The sequence below is a fragment of the Lytechinus variegatus genome, chromosome 2, assembly GCF_018143015.1.
Source record: "Lytechinus variegatus isolate NC3 chromosome 2, Lvar_3.0, whole genome shotgun sequence".
Lineage (NCBI taxonomy): Eukaryota > Metazoa > Echinodermata > Echinoidea > Temnopleuroida > Toxopneustidae > Lytechinus > Lytechinus variegatus.
This window is the reverse complement of record NC_054741.1, coordinates 32357060-32384313: the sequence shown is the minus strand read 5'-3', so window position 1 is coordinate 32384313 and position 27254 is coordinate 32357060. Positions and strand designations below refer to the sequence as shown.

Genomic DNA, 27254 nt, shown 5'->3' with positions numbered 1-27254 from the left:
TAATGCATCCAATTCAATGGAGATCAATCAAATCTTTAAAGAGACACACAGTACAAATCAAAATGGTTACAACTTGATTCCTGAGCACATGGCTTTCAGATACATGAATAATGTATTTCAACCCAGGGCCATGGGAACGATTTTTTTTTACATGGGGTGCTGATGTTTATTTGAAAAAAGGGGGGTTTATTACAAAATTAAGGTAATTTTGGTCCGAGAAATTCGATAAGCAACAACAACAACAAAAAGTTTTCTACAAGATAAGTCATTGTGGTTGCATTTCTTTGTTTTGCCAAACCCACCAGAATCCCAGGGGGTGCTGCCAGTGGAGAATAACACACGCAGCACCCCCGGTTCCCAGGTCCATGTTTCGATCAGTAACTATTAATCTTACTTATGCCTATTGAAAAGAATATGCCATAGGATATAGCTATCCCATTCTTCTTTTGAATTGATAAATTTCTTCTATGAAATTCTGAAACAAGGAAAATCTTTATATTTTATCCGACATCTGAATTAACGTCAGGTGTTCTTCAATTTTAAGATCTTTAAAACAAAATGAAGTTATTCAAACATTACATTTGTCCTATTCTGCTTCTGCGTTACAACGAGGGACCGGCAGATACCAATACTAAATTCAGCGGTGAACGAAATACGTATGCCAACTTCAAAGTTAGGATATTTAAAAGAAAACAATCCCTTTCTTAACATTGTCTTGTCTACCTGAGATTTCACGATTCGAAATCCTACAAAGCTGATGCAAAATTGTGTTCGGTTGATAACTTACAATGAGGTAATCAGCAGAGAATACTGACACATGGACATTATAGATTTATTAGTCTGAATAATTATTGTATTTGAGATGTTTAATTTAGCAAATATTACAGTAAACTCCAAATAGAATAAGACTCCATGATAAAATACATACGGAGGGATTCGAGTCAATATTTGCACAATCTCCATTATATTTCTTTTTCTTTTACCTATGAGAATGAGTGTTTTCTTTCAATCCGTTAAGTAGATTTGAGTATTTACTTAATTGGAAAGTTTACTTTATCTCGTATTCAGAAAGGTAAATCGAAATTAATTATGATTGACTTTATTCCGTTAATCCCAAAGTCAAGAAGCGACAGGCTGAGGAGGCGTAGAAAAATGGTGACCAACATTTATATCTTATTCATACAATAACATAATTTATATAATAATACACATGTAGGCCACTATATGAACGCTGTTGACCGATCAGTGAAGAAAAGATCGCATCATGTGATAAGTTGAGGATTTGCCCACCACACAAGGTGGTCTGCTGTATGCTGATCTATCATATTAATAGCTTGGAACTACAAAGTACCAACAAACGTTATCATTATGAGTATGAGTACATAATATGTGTTGCAATGTGGACTATCTTTGGGAAAAATAGGTTGCATATTGGACTATCTATAAGACAGATGTTCGTTACACCTTGTACTATGGATAATTTCCGATTCGTCTAGTGCCAATTCGTCCAATTGCTTAGTCGTCTACTATAATTTGGTCTCCCATTAGTTCGTCCACTATATATATGGTCTAATTGCCATTTCGTCCACTCACCTTTTCATCTAATAACCAGTTGGTCCAATAGCCATATCCATATACCATTTGGTCTAAGTGTTAATTCATTTTAAACGAAATGTTGATGAACGGAATGGCATTAGACAAAATGAAAGTAGACCATGTGGTGAGTGGACGAGTTGGCAGTAGACAAGATTGGCAATTTACCTGTACTATCTTACCCGTAAGCACACTTAAACGACCATAAAAAAAATGCATTAACCACTCGCACAATTTATTGAAACGAACAATGTATGTACTAAAGTAATGTAAAGAAGCTGCGCACCTAGACTTCTTCCATTAAAGAAACGGAGGTTACAGTTGGAGTGTCATTTTATTTCTAAAATTAAATCGTTGAATTTAAAACAAATAATCACTGTTTGGATCCAGTAGATAACCCATGGCTCCTATGATACTAACACTTCTGAAATTATCAGTGATACCCTATCTTTCCTCTAGCTGCTCCATTTCGGAAAGACAACCTTATCCAAATCGTCTCGGAAATGATGGTTTGTCCAATCACTTTCACTCATGCTATTTATTTGTTTAATGCCTAGTTCACAAAGTATGACCTATGAAGACGTTCTGGAGTCTCGTCTTAAGATTTCCCTACCAAGACCTGGGGAACCGTTGCTAAAAGCAGTCTTTGTCGAGAAGAGAATCAATCAAAACAGTAGTTTTGTCCTGGTGTGTGTTTCATAAAGCTGTTTGTAAAGTTACGCAAGACTTAACGCACGACTGGTGACCTTTCCTGTGTCACACTATCCCCACTTTCCCTATGTAATGTATGTAGCTAAAGGAGCACCTATGATCATGTTCCAGTTGTGCGTAAACTTGTGCGTAACTTTACGAACAACGACATATTTGCATTTTTCATAAGCTCAGCTTGCGGCGATCAGCTTTCCTGGTTCATCAATTTTCGACAAAAACCTCTCAGCTGTTCATTGTGATTTGACGGGCATTTTCAATAGATTTTGTGTGTTTTGGAATCCGTTCCCGTCGCGGCTGTGAAAAACTGGCAATTATAATGATCATCGAAGGCCCAGAGATCGTAGGCTATGACACTTTGACGTTTGATGTACAGCCTCTACACAAAGTCGAACAATCTATATACGATTCTATGCTACTTTTGTGTCAACTAACAAGCGATACTTTTGGTGTCATTCTGGAACATTCAGACGACAGTTACATTCATTTAGGTGCAGTAAGCCTTTTCGCTCTTTCCTTAAATTCCTGTTCATTCTCGGTAAGCCTTTAATTTGTATTGATGCTTATTCGATGGTAGATTGAAATGTTCTCGTCTTTATGATTCAGCTTGTACATTCTTCACACTAGCGTACCTAAGGGGGCGGGGGGGGGGGCAGACTGCCCCCTGACGAGTCACAACTCATGCAGGGGACGTACCCCTGCCCCCCCCCCCCCGGAGTCACAAATGATCCATGGGACGTTGGTTGCCCCCCCCTTTTTGAACTTGAGGACCTTTTCTTTTTTTTTTTGCTTGTAAAATTTTTTGCGGACGAAATATCCTCCAAAAAATTTGCCCCCCTTTTAGGAAATCCTGGGTACGCTGCTAATTCTTTGATTACTTGGAAAAATATATAGGCAGAATTGCATTAGTTTCTGAAAATACCAGTAATGGCACTAATCCCTGTCGGAATGGAGAAACCAGTAACTCGTGAAACAAAGGGTTCTAATCCCAATCACACTAAAGCTCTATAGTGCCATCGATTTGTAGAGATGGCAAAGATAATTTATCTTACCATGTTGAAATAATATCATTATGTCAAAATGGCAGGATACACTATATGCCAAGTCGACATATAAAAAGTCGCTTATGAAATCTTTAGTCGACTTATGACAAGTTGCATGTCGACATGGTTCGCGACTTGGAATCTTCATAACGAAGTGATTGATACCTTTAAATGCACAGTAGACTATATGAATGAATAAATATATAATTATATAATTATATTACGTACATTAAAAATATATATCAAACTAATCCTTTATGCATAATCCATTAATTCTGCGTTATTAAAGATGGTGGTGGGTATGGGTGGCAGCGGTGGTGGCATATGTGTCAGTTTTTAATACAGAAACCAAGTCCACTTCACATGCCTTCCTTGTTGAGATGATTTAAAAGCCACTGGCAAGTTTCTTTATGGAACATGAATACAAGCTGAATATGTTGGTAAGCAGGTTTTAAGGAACTTATTTTGGGTGTTCTTGAATGTCTTCTCACTTAATTTTAATGAAATGCTGTTCATGTATAAAACCCAGAGGCCTGTATTCTGAAGTCGGGTTTAGCCAAAAAGGTAATTGCTGTCATTGTTTATTACAGATCATTTATCATTTGAGACTATCTTCCATCATTTCATTGGTGTTAAAGAGTTCAGAGCATAATAACCCCTAGGAAAAATAACTGAAAAATCCACCAAACCAGTCTCTGTCATTTACCAAGAACATATAATATAATAATGTATACATATGTATTTACATAATGGACAAACATTTCAAGCTTTCACATGTGATACTAATTATTCAAAGATCATTCAATTTTACTTTTCTTTAATTTACCTAGCAGTAGGGGATATAGAAGGAGCTATCATAGTTTTGAAAGTTTGAATGTAATAAATTAAACAGTGAAAATATGGATTTTACAATCAAACATCTCCCTCTCATGTCCCTCCATGTACAGACCCTCACCCCCAAGAAAAAAAATCAAACCATGCTATATATATATATATATCATGTAGTCTCACACTTTGATATCAAATAAAGGCACAGAATGGATCCTTACATATCGCTTCCAAAGCGGCATTGCTTTATTATAAACCAATTTAAAAGACAGATTTTTCCACCATTAGAGTATATATTAAGAATAAAATGTAGGAAAGACACATGATCATGATTGCCCTAATAATTTCAGAAAGTACTTGCACAAAGTTATGAAAGAATGCTTATAATTCACATATAATTAGGGAAATGTATGTCATTTCATTTTTTTCCTTTATCTTGATATAAATGTCCCTTTAAACACCAAGGTTTCAAATTCTTACCAAACTTAATCAAGACTATTGATTCATAGGGAATAACATATCCAATATCAAACAGTTTCAAGTACCTATTTTTCTAATGAATTACCGTATTCTCTGAAATGAATATAAATGCAATTTTAAAGACATTATACATCCTCGTTTTTAAAGTTGAACATATTTTACCACATATTTTAATTTGTCCAGAATCATATAAATATCAAACACACTAAAATATTTTCAATATTGTCTCATCTACAATTATACACCAATTTGGATTCAAAGTATGAAAGAGTGATAAAAGTGCTTTTCTTAATATAAGAGACCTCATAAATCGAATGAAAGACATGTAATTTTAGACTACTACAAATCCTGTTTACACATGTTTATACTGCAATGATCACGATCAAACTTTGATAAATCAGAATGGAAATATGTTTATTTTTAAATATTCACATGTTTCATTCTTCATGAGATGCACATGGGCCTGATAATATTTCAATACAAGTTTACATATGCAAAACAAACACTTAGAAATCATAACAAATCTAATGCAATTAAAACTATACATATGCATGTGACTTAAAAAGTAAGAGCAGATTGAAACAGTCAATGAAAAAATTCTTTAGTACTGGATTAATTCAAAATAACATATCTCCACTTAATTTAGTGTTACTACAATATCAATGAGTAAAAATTAATGAAGGGTAATATTTTTTCCACAAGAAACACAACAGCTAAATGCTGAGGTCAACTACTATGCAGGTGCAAAAACATTTCGACAAAATTTAAGGTGTGCTTTGTATTCAATAGAATGTTGCTTGCTTTCACTTCACAACCGTTTTTTTTTTAATAAGAATCCACAAATAAATGACACACAAAATAATTCAAAACACAAATTTGATTTGATTTTTTTGTCTAAAGATGAAAGCAAAAATGTTCATAAGCATGCATGTATTCATAATCTGTCATTACCACTCATGTCTCACGCAGCCAATACATGCACAAATTGTGGATTCAATGTTAGTGAGGGACACAAGTTTAGTATGACTTATCATATGTGTGCTCTGCTTCAGAGAACCTGTTATAATTGGCAAGGTAGAAGATAATGTTACAACCGTTCAAGTTGATAGATTGAGACCAAATTTATCATTAATTCTAGCAATTCTTATCCATAACAAATTTCATGAAACATGGTCAATGACAGCCAATGCAAAAGTGAATAATGATTATTTATCCAAAGGATTGTTGACTATCCAAATATCTTTACATGATATATTAAGTTGGTTAAGCTGAGTATGTTCTGGTTGAATGATGAATTTCTCAATTCAATGAAAGTGATTTGCATTTCTACATTTTTTCTCATTTAATAATGATACTAATTCAATAATTTAATAATGATACTAAAAAAAATTTGTTAAGGATGATACACCTCTGGATTCTTTTATTAAGAGAAAATCTCAATTTCCCATAGGCTAACACATATACAAAAACAAAACTTCAATATCCTCTATACAAGTAACCCTGGATACATGACTTCCACTATTATTGTTTCATAAGGCCTGATACAGGGCATCAAGTGGTACAAGCCTTGCATTCTCATCCTTGTTTAAAGGTAAATGCCAGTTGTAACGATATCAAAATGAGTTTGTACAGAATCCAATGAAATGACCACCAAAGTTGCTGTTTGTATAACTAAAAAATATGTGCCAAAGGATTATGGAAGAAATTGTGTAATTGCTGAGAAATTAGCAAATAAACACAAGATTCGGGTCAAGCGTCGGGCCGACATTCGAAGCAATAATAATACACTGTCCCACATGCACTTTTCTGTGTTGGTGATCTTCAGTGTGAACATTTTTTTTAGCGTAGATTTCACAAAGTTCAGTTTATGTAACTGTACCAGATCTAGATCCTCGATGATATACTGACAATTAAGCCTGGTTTTACAGAATTTCTCATGAAATCAGTGTTTACTGCAACTACTGGCATTTCCCTTTAAACCTATCATGCATAATATCTAAACTATGAGATAACACTTCATGGATTTAGTTGACTCGCGCTACTTCATCTGGGCGGTTCTTGGTCTGACCAGAAACATGGGGCATGATTCTACAGATGGTGAAAGAGAGGACTACGATGACAAAAGCCAATAGGATCATTGCTGCTACGGTAGGCAAATAGATGAGGTTGGACCTGCCTCCAGCCCTCTGTAGGCCACCATGTCCACCAAAGTCATGGCGTATCTCAAAGTCTAAAGAAAGTGAAATATGGAAAGCGATTAATGAAAAATAAATATATCAATACATTTTTTAATGTTTACTAATCACTTTTAATTTGTTATCTGCTCTAAAATCACTTAAGCAGGACAAACGCATTCATGGGTGTGATTAATGACTGACAAAACCTGATACAGCCATGAATGCCAATATCTACATGTCTAAAGTCAAAGTTAGCTTAATGGGAGTCTTATGCCACCTAGGTAACTATCATCACCACCTTTCTCCCGCGCTGCCAATATGCATCCACAATTTGAAACTTATAGACCAAAATCTGCAAACACTTCCTATGCCATTGGAGTAAGTGACAACCAAAATATCTAATGATCTGATTTGTTTTCGCAGAAAATTCTGAAGTCAAAGCAATTTCCCATCAAGAAATTCCCAAAGTTTACAGCCTTGTCTTGAATGGTACATACATGTATCCAACCTGGTGGGTGTTTCATAAAGCTGTTCATAAGTTACAAGTGACTTTTAGAACAACCGGTGATCCTTTCTTGAGGTAAATGGTATTGGCGATGGTTTAGTGCGTAAGAAAGATTCACCAGTCGTTCTTAAAGTCGCTCTTAACTTAAATGAACAGCTTTACGAAACGCCCCCCCCCCCGACCTTCTTTCACCATCAGGTTTCAGGCTGTTTCCATATATTTCCATACAATAAGCTTAAGCTTGACAACGAATCTGAACATAATAAATAATTTAAATAGCCATTTTGTTTAGAGGCCATTCGACCTAGGAGCAGGAATTTTAGATAAGATCACACTTTTTTTCTTCAAAAAAGAGAAAAGAGTGAAGTGTACTTACAAGACTCGCAGTTAGGTCCGGTCCAGTCTGGTGGGCAGAAACAGGTGAAGAGTTCCTGGTTCTCAACGATACAGGTGCCATTGTGAAGACAAGGGAAAGAGGAGCATGGATCTTCAAGGAGCACTGCAGGAACAAAAGCAGCTTCCACGGTATCAACTGGAGATGAAACAATAATAACAAAAAATGCATCGATCTTTAAAGGACAAGTCCACCCCCAAAAAAGTTGATTGGAATAAAAGGAGAAAAATCCAACAAGCATAACACTGAAAATTTCATCAAAATTGGATGTAAAATAAGAAAGTTATGACATTTAAAGTTTTGCTTAATTTCACAAAACAGTTATATGCACATCCTGGGGGCCGTTTCATAAAGCTGTTCGTAAGATAAGAGCGACTTTAAGAACGACTGGTGAACCTTTCTTACACGCTAAACCATCGCCAATACAATATACCACTTACCGCAAGAAGGGATCACCAGTCGTTCTTAAAGTCGCTCTTAACTTACAAATAGCTTTATGAAACACCCACCAGGTCTGTCTGTATTTTATTATATGAAACATTGAATATTCTATTTTTCTCGTCATTATTTAATTTAATCACATTTTTAGCTTCACAAAGCTCAATGCAAATACAAAAAGTGAAGAAAAACAAGTTTTGATGAATTACTCTTTATTATCGTCAAAATGAACCATATTACTAAACAGGAAAATTCAATGCTGAAAAAGATGAAAGTCAAGCCCTAGCACAATTACCTGGCCCTTGCAACAGTTATGCATTTAACTCATACACACACACACCTTCAGCATGAACAGAAGAAATAACCCTGCTATGGTTTTGATATTAGACCTGAAGGCCTCTACAATAATCAGGTGCGAAAATCAACTGTATCAATTAAATTTGGTTTAATGCATAGCACAAATGATCATTACAATATTTAATTTTTTTGGGGGGAGGCAACAATACCCCCTCCCCATAATGAGCATCAGATTTAACTCATTTCACAATTTTCTCTGAACCACTAACCATTTTGACAGAGGACACCTGAATATCCCCGCGGGCAATCACAGGTTAGATCTCCCTCGGGCGTCTTGATGCAGCGACCTCCATTTTCACAAATGCAGGAATAATCAAGAGTGTCTTCAACTGCAAAAAAGTGGATGTAAGCGATACATTTCAAAGAAGGTGTAAATACAATGTAACTTCAACTCTTTTTAAACCAAGTATACATGAAAAAGATAATGATGCATTATGCTCACCATATCATAGATTTCCAGACCTCAGATAAGGTATATAAACAGTATGGGCCGCAGAACTGGTAGATAGGGGCTTCGACCCCCACTTTTTTTCAATAAACATATACAAACACATGAAATAACCATCTGTTTGCGATTTTTAGCATGGTCAGCCCCCAAATTTCGGCATGGCCCCCTACTTTCCAAAATCATTCCATGACCCCTGAGAATAAGCTCTAATGGTGTCTCAAGAATCCACAATTGCATAGCTGAAGATAAAAGATGCTCTCATTTTAAACCTGTTCATGAAACTTGAAACTCCTGAAATACACATAGAAGAAACCTTCTCAGGAAATTTATGGTACACTCTAATCAGCCCATCAACAAGTCGATGTATCCTTACCTATTTCTTCCCAGTGTGCTTTCCTCTTTCCTGTCGGGAATTAGAAAGAAATAATCTTGTTAGAAACCTCTCATTGAATAGTTGAAAAAAATTGGATGGGTCTTGAGTGAGGTATGACTTATATCACCCTCAAAGATAATATACACTGTAGGCCCAATGCTTCAGCTGAAGATAGTATGCCAATAATGGCAAAAATAAAAGCCCTATTCTGTGAATTCACGAAAAATAAGGCAATATTGCCTTAAAATTGTCTCTCGCCTTAACTCATCTTAAATCACATATATATTTCTTTCAAATCAACATCATATCCACATGCAAGGGAAAAGTCAAACACAGTAAATTTAGATCATTACATTCAACTCACAACATTTAATATGAGAAGCTGCTTGCACGTATTGAAACAGCCACATCTTTCTTTCAAAATCTATGATGGATTTTTGCCAAATCAAATGTTCATCACAATTTTCTCAGAACCGAGTGAAAGACGAAGTGAACTCACCGAACACTTCTTAGCACAATTCACTGTAACATTTCAGAGGTTTTTAAAAGCAGAAGACTTAAAACCAAATGACTCATCTCATAAAATGAAAACCATTAATTTTTGCAATGCAAAAACAAATAACATGGACAAAGTGAGTATGAACAAATGGCATGAAACAAGTTAATCACTGTAACTTAGGCCCAAACTGTTATTTGACAGGGTGACAATTTACACTATCAAAATTATGAAGGGTGCCATATCTGGGGCCCGTCTTACAAAGAGTCATGACTGATCCAATCAATCACAACTATGGAAAGCCAGCAACGTCAACATCTAAAGTATGTGATTGCTCAAACTATTTCTAGATATGATGTACATTCATACATTCATGGTTTTCTTGAAAATTCAGCGTGCTTCTCGTTGTTTACAAAAGACATTGTACAAATTTCCTGAAGAAAAAATTATGAAGTAGATGGATTTCCATACATTTGAGGTTGATCAGATCAATTGTAACTCTTTGTAAAGGCCACCGCACACCTTACGATTGCTCGCGATCCGATTTTGGAACAAATCGCATATTGCATTTTCTGAGAACATGAATGGAACATATCATTTTATTCAGATTGAAAACAATTGAAAAAATAGTAATATAACCATTTTGAAAGATTGCAAGCCTTTATTTTGGAGTAAAGGCCCATTTAGTTTCAAATCGTAGCCAATCGTACGACTGCTATGACTTCGTTATGAATACATATTAAATTTGCTAATTTTCTAAGGGTGACAGCATAGTCACAGATTTGAACATAGGTATTCGTACGATGATTTAGAACATTACACAGTAAGATATTCCAAGTCTCAATACTAGCATCAAATTCTACTACATTTTATTCCAAAATCGGGTCACAGACTGATCGTAAGGTGCGCGGTCGCCTTAAGATGAGGCCCTGATTATCATTATAATGCAAGGTTTGATTGTGCAATGGCCAAACAAACCAAAGTGCAAAAAATGTGACTTTATCGCTCTTACTTCTCCTCCTTTGTTCCGTGTTACAAAAGAACTCTCCCACTTGTAGCGGGTCATAATAGCATACACCAACTTCACATGGAAAGCATCTGCAAACGTGTCCACCAGCTGGATAGTGAGAAGAAACGAGAAAATACATGTCGGGCAAGTTATGAACAGATCATCTAAATCTTTTTTTGTCTAGATGTAGTATAACACTTGTTAGCATAAACATGACATTTCCTAAATATCATGGAGAGTTTGATAACACACACATAAATATAATTAAATATTTTTAACTTTCCACTTTAGATAGTGGAGTGTTGTGGTCCAGTGGATTAGTCTTCTGACTTTGAAACAGAGGGTCGTGGGTTCAAATCCCAGCCCTGGTGTAATTTCCTTCAGCAAGAAATTTATCCACATTGTGCTGCACTCAACCCAGGTGAGGTGAATAGGTACCCGGCAGGATTAATTCCTTGAATGCACTGAGCGCTGAAAGGCAGCACGAGCTAAAGCTGGGGTATTACATGTAATAATAAACAATCCGCCTCGTAATAGATTATTTCTAGATAAATGGCACTATATAAATGCCTATTATTGTTATTGTAATCATAGCATCTTCAGGTCAATTCAGTGAGAAACTATGAAAGATTAGACTACTACTACTAGTTACATTTATAAATGCTTCATAATGTGTGCTTCTAACTGCTTTACTTGTAATTAATAACCCAGTCAGTCACTGTTTCACACATAAAGTGAACCATCTCCACTCCATGTGAAGCATCCTGGCCAGGCAACCAAATCAACCGTTGCACACATGTCAATCTAATCACAGTGACATTCACATCCTCAAAAATACCCATTTAACAACTGGGTAGGGAGTGACAAATGTGGATTAGCACCACGTGGGATTCGAACCGTCAACCCTTGTTTCAAGAGAGCAGTGACATAACCACTACACCGAGACACCTCCACCTTTTCATGATACAATAATTGCAACATGATAATCTTTTCAGGATCAGATAAATAAAACTTACAACTTACAGGTAATTAACTTGTTTAAGGTGCAGGCCTATAAATGTCTGGAATAGCTTTTCAGGATATAATAATTGCAAAAATATCATCTCATCAGTAGCAGATAAATGATACTTATGGGTAACAGACAGGTATAAAGTGCAGTAGGTCTATGAAAGATTAGAATAGCTTTTCAGGATTTTATAATTGCAACACGATCATTGTATTGGGAGCAGGTAAATGATACTTACAGGTAACAGCAAGGTTTATGGTGCAGTCGGACTGTAATCCTTGCGGGTTGGTGAACGAGTAGACTATCAGATAATTACCAATCTCAAAGTTAGTCAGCGGTGAGGTGCCAGGGGGAGAGACGGTGACAGTGACGCCTGCCTGACTTGACGTAGGTTCAGTGTACGGAGGACGGCAACTGGGACTATCAAACAGACCGTAGTCAATCGTCTGAGTTGGACAGTTTTGAATGACAGGAGCCACTCTCCCATCGTTGGCTGCGCACAGGAAAGAGATAATATAACAGGCAAAAGTGAGGATTTACTTCAATATTATTCTTACAACATTCCGTTCTTAGGAGTGCACAATGGGGCACAAATAGTCATAATGCACACAAAAGTTTTAATGTTCAAACTAGAATTATGTAGATCTCAAATTATTAATGCTTATCAAAAATATTAGTCTTCGAAAACAAACTTTCAGGATAAAGTTCAAATCGACTTTTCAGGAAAATTGACAAATTTCTTGACTTTGCATGAATTTCTTTTTTATTCTGTACTTCATATGTACTTCATATGCCCTGATTTACACATAAAATCTATTCCATATTAAGCCTTATCAATTCAAATGATAAAATTCTCTAGAGGGGTATGGTATGAAGAAACCAAAATAGAAATGATATATAGTTGACATCTATCATTATTGCTTACCCTAACAATTACATTGAAGGAGCATTGTCCAACATTGCTTGAGGTATCTGTTACAGTAATCGATTCAAAAGACAAAATCCTTCCTATCTAAGGGCTGTGGTATGAACGATGAAGATACAAAAATGAACTCCTCAAAAAAAGTTTGGAAATATGACTTTGATCGATAATCCCTCCTCAGTTTTAGTGAATATTAATGTGTGATTGATACCAATGAATGAATTATTTAATTTTCTTTAAAATGATACCCTACTTGATATGATTATGGTTCACATGGAGGTGAAGTGCCTTGAAATATGGGGCAAGTTTAAAATTCATAAGTTGCAAAATGGCACAATATTGAAAGTCACTGTCACAGTTTCTTTTGTTTTCATGCACCTTAACATAAACATAAAATGGAATCATGTGTTATCTCACAGAACTTTCACTACATAAATCACAACAAACATCAAAAATGAAGAAGCAGAAGCTTGATTTGAATGGATCTTCATCACTATTGACTCAGACAAAAGAATCATGTTCTTTGTTGAACCTTCATGACTATTTCTGCTCGTTTTGCAGCTTTTCAATTCAGACCTCATCCAACACTTTTGAATCCTGCTCTTTTCGAGATGGCATAATCATAACAAGCATGGTATCATTTTAAAGAGAATTTAATGATCTTTTGAATGATATCAAATATGCATAGTGTAAAATTATAAGTTGGGGGGAAATTAATGGCCAATCTCAGTTTTCCAAACTTTTTTTGAGGGGTTTAGTAAATGGTAATAGTTAACATCTATCATCATTACTTACCCGTAACAATTACATCAAAGGAGCACTGTCCAACATTGTTTGACGGATCTGTTGCAGTATACACAATGGAATGCACTCCGACATCAAAGAATGAATTCGGGGATCTGTTAGCCACTACAGTTGCTTGTTCACTTGGCACTGGTACATTCCAATTCACCTGCACAGTTTGGCCATTTTGGGCCACAACCATTATAGTCGCAGGACAATTGATAGTTGGTGGAGTTCTGTCAACTATGTTTTTAAAAAAGAGATGAAATATAAAGTGAATTGTTAAAAGACAGAGTTAAACCATACATTTCTGAAGCCAATGACTTGGCTGAAATTGTATAGATTGTACTCTGTTGCATCACAGACCAACGATGTTATAAAAACTGAAAGGGTATATGAACATGCAACCTAAAAAAAAGCCCTCTCAAGTCAACAAAAATTTATGTAAAATGAGAATTTTGATTGCGATATTTTTTTACAGATTTTGTTGATTGCTTTTCATATCGACCATTCACATATCAGCACCACAATACAGTCTTTCCTTAATTAATTTCTACAGACCAAGAAGAAGGTCTTTGCACTCATCCACTTCAGGCTATCTTGCATTCCAAAAGTTTCAAAAAACTTGAGGGGAAGAGATCAATTGCTTATGCCTGCCATACTTTGTGGAATAACCTTCCTGAAGAATGCACCTCTGTCAAGACTTTTGAAAATATTCTGAAAACTCTTTTATTCAACTCTTAGCTCTTTATGCACCTTAAGCACTCTACAGAGTGGATTTGGCACTTTACAAGTCACATTATTATTATAATTATTATCATTTTATTTCCATGAACAAAATACCAACCTGTTGATGGAAATTGAACAGACACAGTAAAGATACACTGAGCAGTGTTCCCCGCAGCATCGGTTGCAGTATACGTGACTTGAGTGTTTCCCAGGGGAAATGAAGCAGGTGGGACGTAATTTGAGGTAAGTGTGACTATTCCGGAATTATCTGATGCAGTGGGTGCATTCCAGAAGATCATAGTCTGGGTCTGTCCAGGGGTGAGGGTTCCGTCCGCACCAGCAGGGCATCCATTTATTACTGGATTAATGGTATCAGTTTGCCCTTTGAGGATTAAGAAAGATATTCAGTATGTAAAGATCACCATCAAGATGTCATAGAACCCTGTTAACTATGCGTGATTTGCTGGCTATCTAGTGATCGTACATAAGTATGACACCCAAAACAAAGAACTGAAGAAAAAAATATACAGATAAAACGCCCTCATACTGTCCACAAACAAAATGGCAACATAATCATTATGCAAATAAGATGCTATTTGTGCTGCCCCTGCATTTACAAATAATACTCTCCTTGACAGATCTAGCATCTTGGTAAGGTTTTGAGATTACAAACTATGAGAGGATTAAGTGTAAACATCAGGCTTGTAGGTACTGTTTCATACTCAGCTCAAGAGGAAGAATTTCTTATGGGTAAAAATTGTCACCAGAGCATAACCGTATCAAAGCATCTTAACAAAGTTGCGTTCCCATTCATCTTTTAGCATGAATCACATTCAGGATCTCTTTCAGCTGCTTTTCTGCATACAACATTTTTTTTTATGTGCTGAAATGTGATATAAGCTCTTGGGCTCCATACCATATATGTAATTTAAATCATATGACATCAACCCGAATGTATTGAGAGTCTCAATGTCTCTCTGCAGAGACGATGTATTCTATGAACTATGCAGCATTTCTACTGAAAGCCGCAGCTAAATTAGGCACAGCCTCATGGTCAGGTACCTTCATGTTCACGTAATGAATCAGGCTTTTCAAACAATCATACCTATAATAATAACATTAAAGGAACAGGTTGCGGTAAGCCCGGCCGAGTCCCGTGCAGTGTACGTGACCGTGGTTGTTCCAGCGGGGAAGGAACTGCCAGGACTCCTGGTAGATGTCACAGTTGGAGTACTGGTGTCATCAGTTGCTGTTGGTTCTGTCCAGAAAACAGAGAGTTGGACAACCCCCGAGGGCAAATTCCTAGTCATATCCTGTGGGCAGCCAAAGAACTGGGGTGGCTGGTTAGATGAACCTAGAGGAGCAAAAAAGGGAAATAAATGAAGAGATGCGAGAGAGAGAGAGAGAGAGAGAGGGGGACAGAGTGACAGGAGCAAAAAATTATAAGCTTACCAGAGAATATGCTAATGATTCAGCCATTCATATTCTATTTTTTCATTATTTATTGCCACCTTATTCATGCTTTGCACACCCTATTTCTCATTTGAACCATTTTGTTTGTGGTTATTGTAGGTTTTTTCTTCTTAATTTCTTCTTAATTCTTCCTAATTGTAACAAATTCTATTTTTACTCATTGCCTTGTTATTCATGCTTACACAGCCTACCTATTTCTCATTTGCAATAATTTGTTTGTGTTTATTGCATTCTTCATCTTAAGACACAATCAAAATCAGGGTTCTAAAACTTTTTATTGCTTGATGATTTTACAGGAGCAATGAATTTATTTGATCAACATCACACATGTAGCATTGGATAGAAATATTAGTGTTGCAAATTTGAAGGACAATAATAATAACATGCAACATTTATATAGCGCTTTAATACAAATATTTCTAAGAGCTGTATACTATTACCAAGGCTTTACCACGGCTATGATCGGTAAATGGATACCAGCAGGAAGTAATTCCTCAAAAAGCTGTGCGCACCGCAATCGGTAGAATAGCTTAGCCGGGGTAATATTCATGTAGGAGTGCCTTGAACACCTAGCAAGGTGGATACGTGCGCTATACAAATCCTATATTATCATTATTATTATTGAGAGCAGCTCAACATGAATGAATTGCATGAAGGATGTACCCCATCCTCGAAAAACAAATCATAAGAGTGTGGATGTAAGATCACGGTCTGCACAAATCATGTGTATACAAAGAAGATAAAGCTGTCAGTCCAGCTGGATCACTTGCATTGTACTTCATATTAAGATTGTGTTTGAAACAATGAAGCAATATTACCACTTTGAAGGACAATAATTAGAAAATTGACCCTGTGAATGCACTCCCCCCCCATCCAGGGGCCCCATTTGATAAAGGACTTGCAACTGTTGTAACTTGCCATAATGGCAACTACCATGGTAACAGGGCTCTGGAGTCAATCAAAATCAAGGTTACCATGGCAGTAGCCATAATGGCAAAGTTACAACAGTTGCAAATCCTTTATGAAACGGGCTCCTGATCTTTTACAAACCTTGTGTAACGGTGACAGGAAAAGAGCATGTATCTGTCAGCCCTGTCGCATCCCTGGCAGTGTATACAACAGTAGTTACACCAAGGAAGAACTGACTGCCAGGTTGCGCTGTAGAGGTCAGCGTGGTCACGCCAGAATCATCCGTTGCAGTGGGTGGTGTCCAACTGACAGGAGCAGAGGTTGCCGGTGGAAATATGGCCCCTGATGCAGACGTTGGGCAATTGAATATCTGAGGTGCTTGATTTTGAGAAGTTCCTTCATTATAATAGAAAATTGAAAATAAAAATGATTGCGTGTGTGTGTGTGTATGAGAAATCAGTTGCAGCTTTACTATTGTGTGTGTATGAAGATGATGCAACTCAACTGTATGAATAAACATCAGGGCACCATTTGTTTACAGCTGAGAGTACTAAAAACAGTTGCCATAGCAACTGAACTAAATGCATTTGTTTGAATGCATTCCGGGGCTTAATTATGTCACAAAATTAGTCAGAATATCATTAGTTTCTATCATTGCTTTTTAACCCTGAACGATTCGCGCAATATTTCCGAAACACAAAAAGATAGTGCTGCAAAGCCTTTTCTTTAAAGTCTTGCTGACTATTGAGACCATATTCACAATGTACGGGTATAGCATCGCGATGCCACATGACTTTGTTTTAGACAATGTCATGCCAAAAATGGCTCATATTTATGCTTTTGGTACAAAGTCTATGGGAGATGAAATTCAATAAAGGGTGATAATTTTTCATTCTGTTTGGTCAATCTGCTCAATTACTTTAGGGTTTAATCTAATTGTAAAATGGTCTGTTATAATTTTCATTGAAAAAACAATAAAAAACAAAAACAAAGAAATACATAAGGAAAATGAGGCTTCTGCAATTTTTTCTTTCTAGAAACCTTCCAGTTAGATTACAAAGATGACATTTGGGAAAAAGAAAATTTGAAGTGAAATTGGGTGTTAAATATGCAATAATGTTTTTCATGAATAAATTTGTATATTTCACTCATAATAAAATAAAAAATAATTGTTTTCAGAATTCTTTGTAAACAGGCTTGTAGTTTATGAGGCAAGGAATTTGCATGCCCAATTTCAGCGTGATCAGCAGCCGAGATCAGAAGGGGGGGGGGCATAGTGCACCCCCCCAATCCTCAATACATCTCAAATAGCCCAGTCCTATTAGTGCTATTAAGGAAACAAGGCCTTATTATGTTCCTGCATATTAAAATGCTAAATAAAATAATGTAAAATTCTATTAACAATGGCCCACTAAGGTCATCACACAAATGATGCACTATATCACAGACAAATATAATGATTATCAAACACAGAAATTGCTTTCTTGTAAAATGGTGAGAAATAAATTTACATTCAAAGTCCATTCATTTAAAAAATGATTGAACAATTACTGTATCTGAAATCTAAAACAGAAAACAACAAAATCCCAGAGGAAAATATTTCATACATGCTGGATTGTACCTAAATTTTAAAAATGTCATTTTCATTTACCCTTTCATGTTGAAAAAAGGGAACTCTTTTCGAGTACAACTACAATGGGTTCCATAGGGCTTACAGTACCTGACACAATGATATTGAAAGTGCAGACTTCTTCCAACCCATTTTGGTCCTGTGCCGTGTATGTGACCACACGTGTTCCACCCACAGGCACCAAGACACCAGGGTTCACGTCGCCGGTGATGACTGCAGTCGTCTCGGCATCGGATGCTGTTGGTGGTGTCCATACAGCTACAGCGGCTGATGCCCCTGCTGTAGCTGTCAAAATGAGAGTTGACGGGCAGCCAAAGATTGTTGGAGGATTGGTATCGGTCGCTGGAAGAAACATAATGCAAATTTATATAAGTTGTCTGAATTCCCTTTTTTCTGAAGACTTTATCAGGTTTCAGATCAATCTAGAGAAGTTTAAAAAAGTACCAAGAACACTACTTCTACTGCAGATTTATAATGTTTAAATTTCATTTGCATTGTCACAGGTGAAATCATACCGAATCAGTAAATTTGTTACTGATTACGGAGAAACCCCCTCCCCCAAAACTGGATAATCCGCAGATAAACATCAAGTTTGAAAGACTCACGAGCACCAGTGCCAGTTACAATGACGTTGAAATCACAGTAGGCAACATTTGCCTGGTTGTCGATGAAAGCATATCTCACTGGAGTTGTTCCAACCCCAAAGAGGTCTCCAGATGCATGAGTAGATGAAACTTCCAGTACTTGGCCAGCTTTAAAACCTGTGGGTGTCGTCCACGTGACGGGGACAGGAGCGCCATCTGGAGATTGCGCACTGATGTCACTTGGGCAAGAGGTAACAGCCGGAGGAGTCAAGTCTGTGCGAGCCTCAGCTGCGAAAAAGGAAATCAAAATTTAAGAGCATTAATATACAGTAGGTATGGGGATACAAAAGAGAAGAAACAGTGGTTACAATATATACAAAATTCATTATAATTCCTGCAGAGGATATAGATATCATTATTCGGATTTGGGTGTGATAAAAAAAAATTTAAGGAGACAAATCTGAAAATGAAAACTCTGGAGTTAAAATTTGGGATAGAAAGCCAGCATTATCCGAGCAACATTCTTACAATTATAGTCATCACCATGAACCCTTTTTTATTATTATTATCACTTCTTTTACTACTATTTTCATAATCATTATAAACAATATTATTAGGACTAATATTATAATTATCTGCCTAAAAACTACCATAAGTGGAAATGATGTTAGAGAGAATCCTAGTAGAATTTTTTTTTCCTGTCCACAATACGGAAGGTGACGTTGGTAAGGAGAATCCGATTTTGAACAATGAGAGAGGGAAAAAAGATTTTCTCTGACGTTTGATAAACATAAATCATTATTTTCATTATCATAAATTCATATTACTTTAAAAAAAATTATCATCATTCATTCTGTAAGAACAAGAAAAACAAGTACAAATTGATGCAAAAGATTGGCTTGAATACCACAGAAAGGAAGAGATTCCCCCACCCCAAACATATCCATAAAGTGAGTCACACCCCCCTCCCCTTAGGTTTATCCAATCATCTGGATTATTCATTACGAAAAAATTCTTCACATAATTCCTGCATGAGACTTCCGATAAGGTACCTACTTCCAACAAAAATGAAGAGCTCACAAGCAACCTCATTCCCAGCATTGTCACTGAACCTCCAAACGAATGGACCATTCACGCCTTCTGGGAAAAAAGCATTTGTGAACGTGACTCCGGTGTCGAAATCTATTGGCATCCCATTGTCTGTGGCGGTGGGTAGGTCCCATGATACGAGAGCAAATCCGGTTACAGTATTCAATTGACCGTACGCTGCATTGGTACAACTGGTCAATGAAGGCGGGATCCCGTCAACTACAGTTCCACCTGTAACAAAGAAATAACAAAGGTGGTTACCATTTTTACCTTAATTATCGTATTTCTTAGCCCTATCAATAATCATGATCGGAATCATCATTATCACCATTACAAAAAAGTTGGATTAGTCTGATAGAATTTCTTGTTAGCAGCCATTGGAGAAATGAAAATTGGCGCATGAATGTTGCTCAAATGGTAACCACAGCCCAAGATACTTTCCGTGTTTGGACTCTTGGCAAATGTTTTATTAACAATATTCATTCGCACAGGTTCTCTTATCCGGCAACCTTCCTTGATTTTAATCAGCTGAGAAGAACAGTCTTTATTGGAACAGTCAGATGAATCATACGATGTATTTTGTTCAACAATCATTTGACAAGTCCTTTCATGAAACACTTCCTGGGCATACCTAGAGAATCAGTATTGTGCTAAAGTATGATTTCTGTTCCTTGACAAGAGTCTGAGTGACATCTACATGTACATGTAGCTTTGACCTTGAGTGGAAATCTGGCTCTGTATCTTTTCCCTTTCCAAACACACTGAGGAATTTGGGAGTCCACTGTGATATCCCACATGGCCCAAAAGCCATTAATAGAACTACCTGATAAGGCATATGTAAGGGTACTGTAAGAATCATGTTTTCATGTGTTGCTGATATCATTGAAAGAAAGTACCCTCGGGCGTCTTTCACAAATATACTAAGTGTAAAAAAAAGAAAGTTGCACCCCAATTCCAAGATGCACTGCATGTGGTATTTAAGGGATCACCACATTTGCCAGATCATGTTCATCAAGGGATGTGTGCTACAGCGTAATCAAAGAGGTCATGCGTTGAATATCATGTGTGTCATGATGATTAAGTGTGGCTTTTATTCAGCCTGAAACATGGCCCTTATGGATGACCTGATCTAAACAAGAACAGTGGTCAAGATATGGAAATAGAGGAGAATTTCACAAAATTTGTCTTGTCAGTGATATTCACTGACAAATTTGCTCCCGGCCAATCAGATGCAAGGATACGTAGAAGCTTATAACATCTGAAAGTAAAAATCGTTCTTCATGAAACGCTTTCATGATAAAGAAAATAAAATGGGGTTACCTCCTCCGGAAGAAACGATGACATTGAAGGCACATTTGGACTGCAGGCCAGCTTGATCCGTGGCTGTGTAGATCACGGTTGTAGAACCCACTGGGAAAGAATTCCCGGGGTTGAATCCATTGGATATGACGTTGGCTGTGCCCTGATTATCGGTAGCAGTCGGTGGCGTCCAGGATGCCACAGCTGTGGGGGTTCCCGCAGCCACCTGGCGGGTTATCGTCCCTGGGCAACCGGACAAAACTGGAGGTGTGGTATCGCCTTTGTGGGAAAATTGAAATAATGCACTTAATGGCTACAAGTGAGAAGACCATTAGACACTGTTATCATAATTATTTTAAAACTAATTTTCTTTTTTTTTACTTTTGTCAATATGTGTCCATTCAATCTATGCAATTGAAATTCAAGACAAAATTAGGCATGATAACAGATATCATAAGATCTACAATCAATATTGCATGAATAGACTTTTCATGAGTCATAATATCAAGTCAAACACTTTTGGGACCATTTGATCTAAAGAAATGTCTTCATTTAATTTCTCCCAAGACAACTGGATTTTGTCTTGCGCAAAAGGATTCAAGCTATATTTCCTCATTCATCAACTAGCTACCAAACGTCATTTCTAAGTTGATGTTTATGTCAAAGAATACATCGGTTTGGTATTTATATAATTAATAATCATGTAAATACAGCTAATCCCCCCAAAAATGAGGTTAACAAAATGACATTAGGACTATGGACAAATCTGGCTTAAACCTTTGTTGGGGATCAACCTTAGGCTTGTTGCAAAGCTTCATTAAAGCATGTTTTATTGATTTTCATTCTCTAACATTTGATCAGCACTCCGATGTTCATATCAGAGAAAAAAATTGAATTCTGGAAAAATGAACAACAGTGAGTCTAAATTTTAGTAAAGACAGAATTTGGGACTCTGGTCGGCCCCAAAGAAATTCAGTCAGAATCTGGCATGTATATGATCAAGATTGGAGTATCAGGATGGCTACAAGAATTACACTACCAGGAGCTCAATTAATAACAATAATAGGCATTTATATAGCGCCATCTATCTAGAAAAAATCTATTCCGAGGTGGATTATTTATTGTTATTACCCCAGCTTAAGCTCGAGCTGCCTTTCAGCGCTCGTGCATTGACGGAATTAATCCTGCCGGGTACCCATTCACCTCACCTGGGTCGAGTTCAGCACAATGTGGATAAATTTCTTGCTGAGGGAAAACTCGCCATGGCTAGGATTCGAACCCACAACCCTCTGTCTGAAAGGCAAGAATCAGAACCACTAGACCACGAAGCGCCCACAATTCCAAAAGTAATATGAAAATTGGACAGCATGCAGCCAGTCAAAAATCAATGATCCCATGATAGTTTCACTAATGGCAAAGATACCACAATAATATTATGAAATGGGTCTATGATCATGCCCATAAACCATTAAATTTGATGTGTGTATTAGAAACTATATAAAGCAGCCAACTGTCGATGAAGACATTACTTTATTCCCATGCATTATTTAGTGCATATTCAATTGTCACAATTATTAGAAGAAAATAACTACATTAGTCCGGTTTGCAGTTAGCCCATGATCACCTCCTACATGTATATCCACTGATACTTTTAAGCATGGATAATTCTTTTTATGCACTTGGATCAGGCAATCATAAATTAAGAAGCTACAATGCAGGTGTCCCAAGAATTACTTTAGTCTCATCTTGAAAAGCAAATACCTTCAACTGACTTTGCTAAATGCATCCTAGGTGAACAACATAATTTACATGTATGCCCCAAATGTGCCTATGAAGACAAGCTATTCAATTCATCTTCTTTTTATAATTGATAAGACTCAATCATTGGAAACCAGAATGCATAAATTGAGTATTGATATGTCAAGAAATCCTCTTTAGAGTTTTGTGACAGTGGGTTTTAGATTCAGACTCAGATTCTATCTCCGAACTGGCAAATTACCTGTTGGGGTTTGGCTTGTCACGATCACTACAAAACTGCAGGTAGCAGTGTTTCCAGAGCTGTCTCTTGCAGTATAGGTAACAACGGTCTGACCTAAAGAGAACTGTGAACCAGGAGTCCTATCTGGGATCAGAGATGGTGTGCCTGCATTATCAGTTGCTGTTGGTGCTGTCCAGAATACAGAGACTGTATTCTGGCCAGCCGGAAGGAAAGCGGTCTGAGTCCCGGGACATCCTGATATGACAGGGTTTTGATTGTCTCCAGAACCTGCAAGAACAGTTGAAAAATAAAAATTACATGGATTCTCAGATGCACACTGTCAATATTGATTAAAACGGCCCATTTGCCAGATCTGTTACCCCAAAGTACACTAAGAAGACTTTCTCTTCACTGAGCTAACATGAATAGTTGATTTGCCTTTTAATGAGGTGATAGTGAGACTATGACATTTTCCTTTAACATGATTATTTCTGTTATGATTTGCATTGTGAACTCTGTGTGAACTAAGATCATTACATGGCCAATATATATAAGCTGGTAAATAATGATTTTCAAGATATTGAGTGAATAGGAAAGTTTTTTAATGTATGCCTCAATATCCACATACACATGTAAGTGCTTGAGACACATAAATCATACAGTAATGATTCTGATGACATTAATACAACATATCATTTAAAAATGAGAATGATTACAAAAGTATAATTATTCAAGCTACTATCAGTACAACTGATACATAAGGAGATGGTAAACGAAAGTTACCTGAGCTTGTCACGATCACTACAAAACTGCAGGTAGCAGTGTTTCCAGAGCTGTCTCTTGCAGTATAGGTAACAACGGTCTGACCTAAAGAGAACTGTGAACCAGGAGTCCTATCTGGGATCAGAGATGGCGTGCCTGCATTATCAGTTGCTGTTGGTGCTGTCCAGAATACAGAGACTGTATTCTGGCCAGCCGGAAGGAAAGCGGTCTGAGAGCCGGGACATCCTGATATGACGGGGTTTTGATTGTCTCCAGAACCTGTACAATTTGAACAATAATATTTAGAACAAAATGATAAAAAACAGTATTCAACCAGATATAACAGGGTTGTGATTGCCTTGAGAACCTGTGCAATTATTAGAATAAGAATAACAGAATTGAAAACAGTATTTCAATACTGAGGATACCATTCAAATTCTACAGGTCAGTTTTTCAGCAATTATAGCGATTACACACACTTTGTTGATGTTAAGTGCCATCAAGTTGTTCTCAAATCCTGATGACGCCACAGACAAACATTTTTCAATGATTTCTATCTTGTGAAAGCATGCTCAGTTCTCTCCAAGATCTTTCAGTTGTTTTTCTTCAGTAATTTCTTCAAGAAATCTTCCTCTGTTTTTCTCCTCCTCCTTTGCCTTGTACATTGCCAAACATGATGTCCTGCTCCACACCTTTTGATCAGACACAATGTCAAACACACTAGGGTTGGCCGAAATAATGTCTGATCCCACACAGCCACATACATGTATGTGAGAAAATAACCCTCCTTTCAGGTGCATGGTGTGTTTTGATAGGATTATGACGGGTATGATATTCTAAACTCTCTCTTTCATAGTGTTTATTACTGGCCCTTTCATAGAGGTCATGTACTGCTTTCAAACAGGTAATAGAATATTAAAGAGTATTTGTTTTCATGTATACACCTAAAGGGCTCTATAAAATACAAGCCACCTTTTTTGATCCCTAGACTCATGAAATCATATGCTCCTTGTGCCAAGCCTATATGAAATGTGCCATTCAATAGACACCACCTTGAAAGAGTTCTCCAATATTTTTTCCCTCCTGTACCAATCTCACAAAAATTACGGCATATGATTCTTGATCAAGTTTATTTGTCATATTCTCTTCTCTTTGTATCAATGCTTTCTCATTTTGCTACATCATGTGGATAAAAAAACAACAACCTTGATACGTGCTGGCTACAAACATCAAACATGTTGTGCTTATCAAACAATGGCTCTAAATGCTGTTGACTTATAAAAGGTAAATAAAATATTCAAACATCCCACATGTGCAAAATATTTAATTTGGTAAGAAGTTTATTTTTCAAGCAAGTGCATCAATGTGTGAATGCTATTTCCATGACAAGTTTGATCGTATCATTACCTGTCTGCTGCACAATGATGTTGAAGGTGCATGCATCCTGTAATCCTGCACCGTCCGTTGCCGTGTACATGACAGACGTGACTCCCAGGGGGAAAGTGCCTCCTGGGTTGGCGGTAGAGACCAGATTGGCCGTTCCCTGATTATCGGATGCAGTTGGTGCAGTCCAGGAAGCCTGGGTAGCAGTAGCGCCCAGAGGAGCCTGCACCACCACATTCGATGGACACCCAAAGATTTGTGGCGGTGTGCTGTCAACGCCTTAAAAATCAAAATGAGAATGCTTAATAGAATTTTTATTGGGGTATTCATCTTTATTTCATATTTTCATCTCCTATCAGTACTTATTCAAACAAATATTTTTAGTACCGAAATAGCAACGTTCAAGTACAAGTTTAAATTATTTTCTTGACACTTCTTTCATCTACAAAATAATAAAAATACATGTCAACTATGATAGAAATTTAGATGTAAACATTGAAATCATTATAAATTTTAAAAAGAAGAAATGGGCTATAGAAGATTAGGAAGAATCTTATTCCAGGAGTTCATCCCTCTTGAACAACAATAATTGTCTTTATACTGTGCAAGGAGAAAGCATAAAAAAGAAGAAAATACGTGGAAGGCAAGGCCCTTTATTGCACCTAAGATTTAAGTCCATGCATTTGATACTTTGATACATTCATAGCAATTTACATTGAACTTGTGTTTTCTTGTTGAACTAAAGTGACATGAAGTTTTGTTTTTATTAAATAATGGTCAAACATCTCTCTTTTTGACAAGTGCGCAAAGTTCTTCCTACACTATGAATATACAGCGAACTCTTTTGAATAACTGCAGATAATTATAAAAGGGACACTCACTTCCGCCCTGACCAGTTACGATCACATTGAAGTTGCAATTTGCAAAGTTGCCTTGTTGATCAATGAAGATATAGCGTACAGGAGTGGAACCAACACCAAATCCGTCACCAGGATCATGGCTTGACCAGATTCTCAGATCTTGAGGTGAAGTGCCTATGTCAGTGGCAGTTGGCACTTGCCATGATGCAGTTGCAGTGGGGTTTGAGCCAGCATTAACAGTAACATCGCTTGGACAGGAAGTAATGGTTGGGCTGCTTGTATCAGAGCCATCTATACACACATATATATATATACATATTCATATAATAAATCAACAATTATGAGAATAGCTTCAACTTTAACTCTAACAATCAATCCATTGCCTTCTCGGACTGGAAGAGTCAGGCATCAATGATTATCACTTTGCTTATTTGACTATAGAAATTATAGGATGAAAATAATTGTGACAGAATTTCAACAATCACATGTGTAACATCATTGTAATCCATACACATTTGTGCTAAAAAGTTAGTGAAAACCACAACAAAATGCACTCTTTCATGCTAAATGCTGAATATCGACAACAACACTGCAATGTTCAGAGAGCCCAGAGAAACAAATTTTATTGAAATATCTTATCACCTGACTTTACAATCAAATATCTAAAACATGGCAGAACACTTTAGATATGTTCATTTTCTGGTAGGGTTGACGAACTTTTAAGCACCGCCGTATATCACGTCCTTGATCATATCTCTATTCCACCTAACAAAACGAATTGGAACTTGAATGTAGTCTGCAATGACAATAATCCAAAATGAATGCCACGATAACATGTGTATTCTAAAATCCTGCATGCACACCATCCACATTCCTAAACATGATCCACGTTCTTTTGTAGAAAACAAAATCTTACATATCGTACATAACCCTACACAGAGCCCACCATCCTTCTTCTGACTCGCAATACCAAACTGCCAATTCCACATTTCTATTTA

General features: G+C 36.8%; 1 protein-coding gene across 1 annotated transcript; it reads right to left on the bottom strand.

Annotated features, from left to right (window-relative positions):
• Positions 1-6548: 6548 nt before the first annotated feature.
• On the bottom strand, positions 6549-27245 carry LOC121409744 (hyalin-like). Its single transcript, XM_041601650.1, has 19 exons — positions 27173-27245; positions 26278-26547; positions 25421-25675; positions 24035-24292; positions 23273-23539; positions 21295-21552; positions 19942-20205; positions 18907-19173; positions 18392-18643; positions 16813-17067; positions 15395-15643; positions 14408-14671; positions 13573-13803; positions 12094-12348; positions 10853-10957; positions 9345-9374; positions 8733-8852; positions 7711-7866; positions 6549-6882 (listed from the first exon to the last, which is right to left on the bottom strand). Exons 1-19 carry the CDS (start codon positions 27243-27245, stop codon positions 6677-6679), a joined length of 4035 nt encoding a protein of 1344 aa, XP_041457584.1. The 3' UTR covers positions 6549-6676.
• Between the last annotated feature and the right edge of the window lie 9 nt (positions 27246-27254).

Excerpts from the sequence above, each read along its gene's own strand:
- LOC121409744 (XM_041601650.1), bottom strand. The coding sequence starts at position 27,245 with ATGTGGAATTGGCAGTTTGGTATTGCGAGTCAGAAGAAGGATGGTGGG. Across the intron at positions 23,540-24,034 it reads AGTGATCGTGACAAGCTCAG|GTTCTGGAGACAATCAAAAC; the intron begins GTAACTTTCGTT and ends CTGTTCTTGCAG. Across the intron at positions 8,853-9,344 it reads AGCACACTGGGAAGAAATAG|TTGAAGACACTCTTGATTAT; the intron begins GTAAGGATACAT and ends ACTTTTTTGCAG.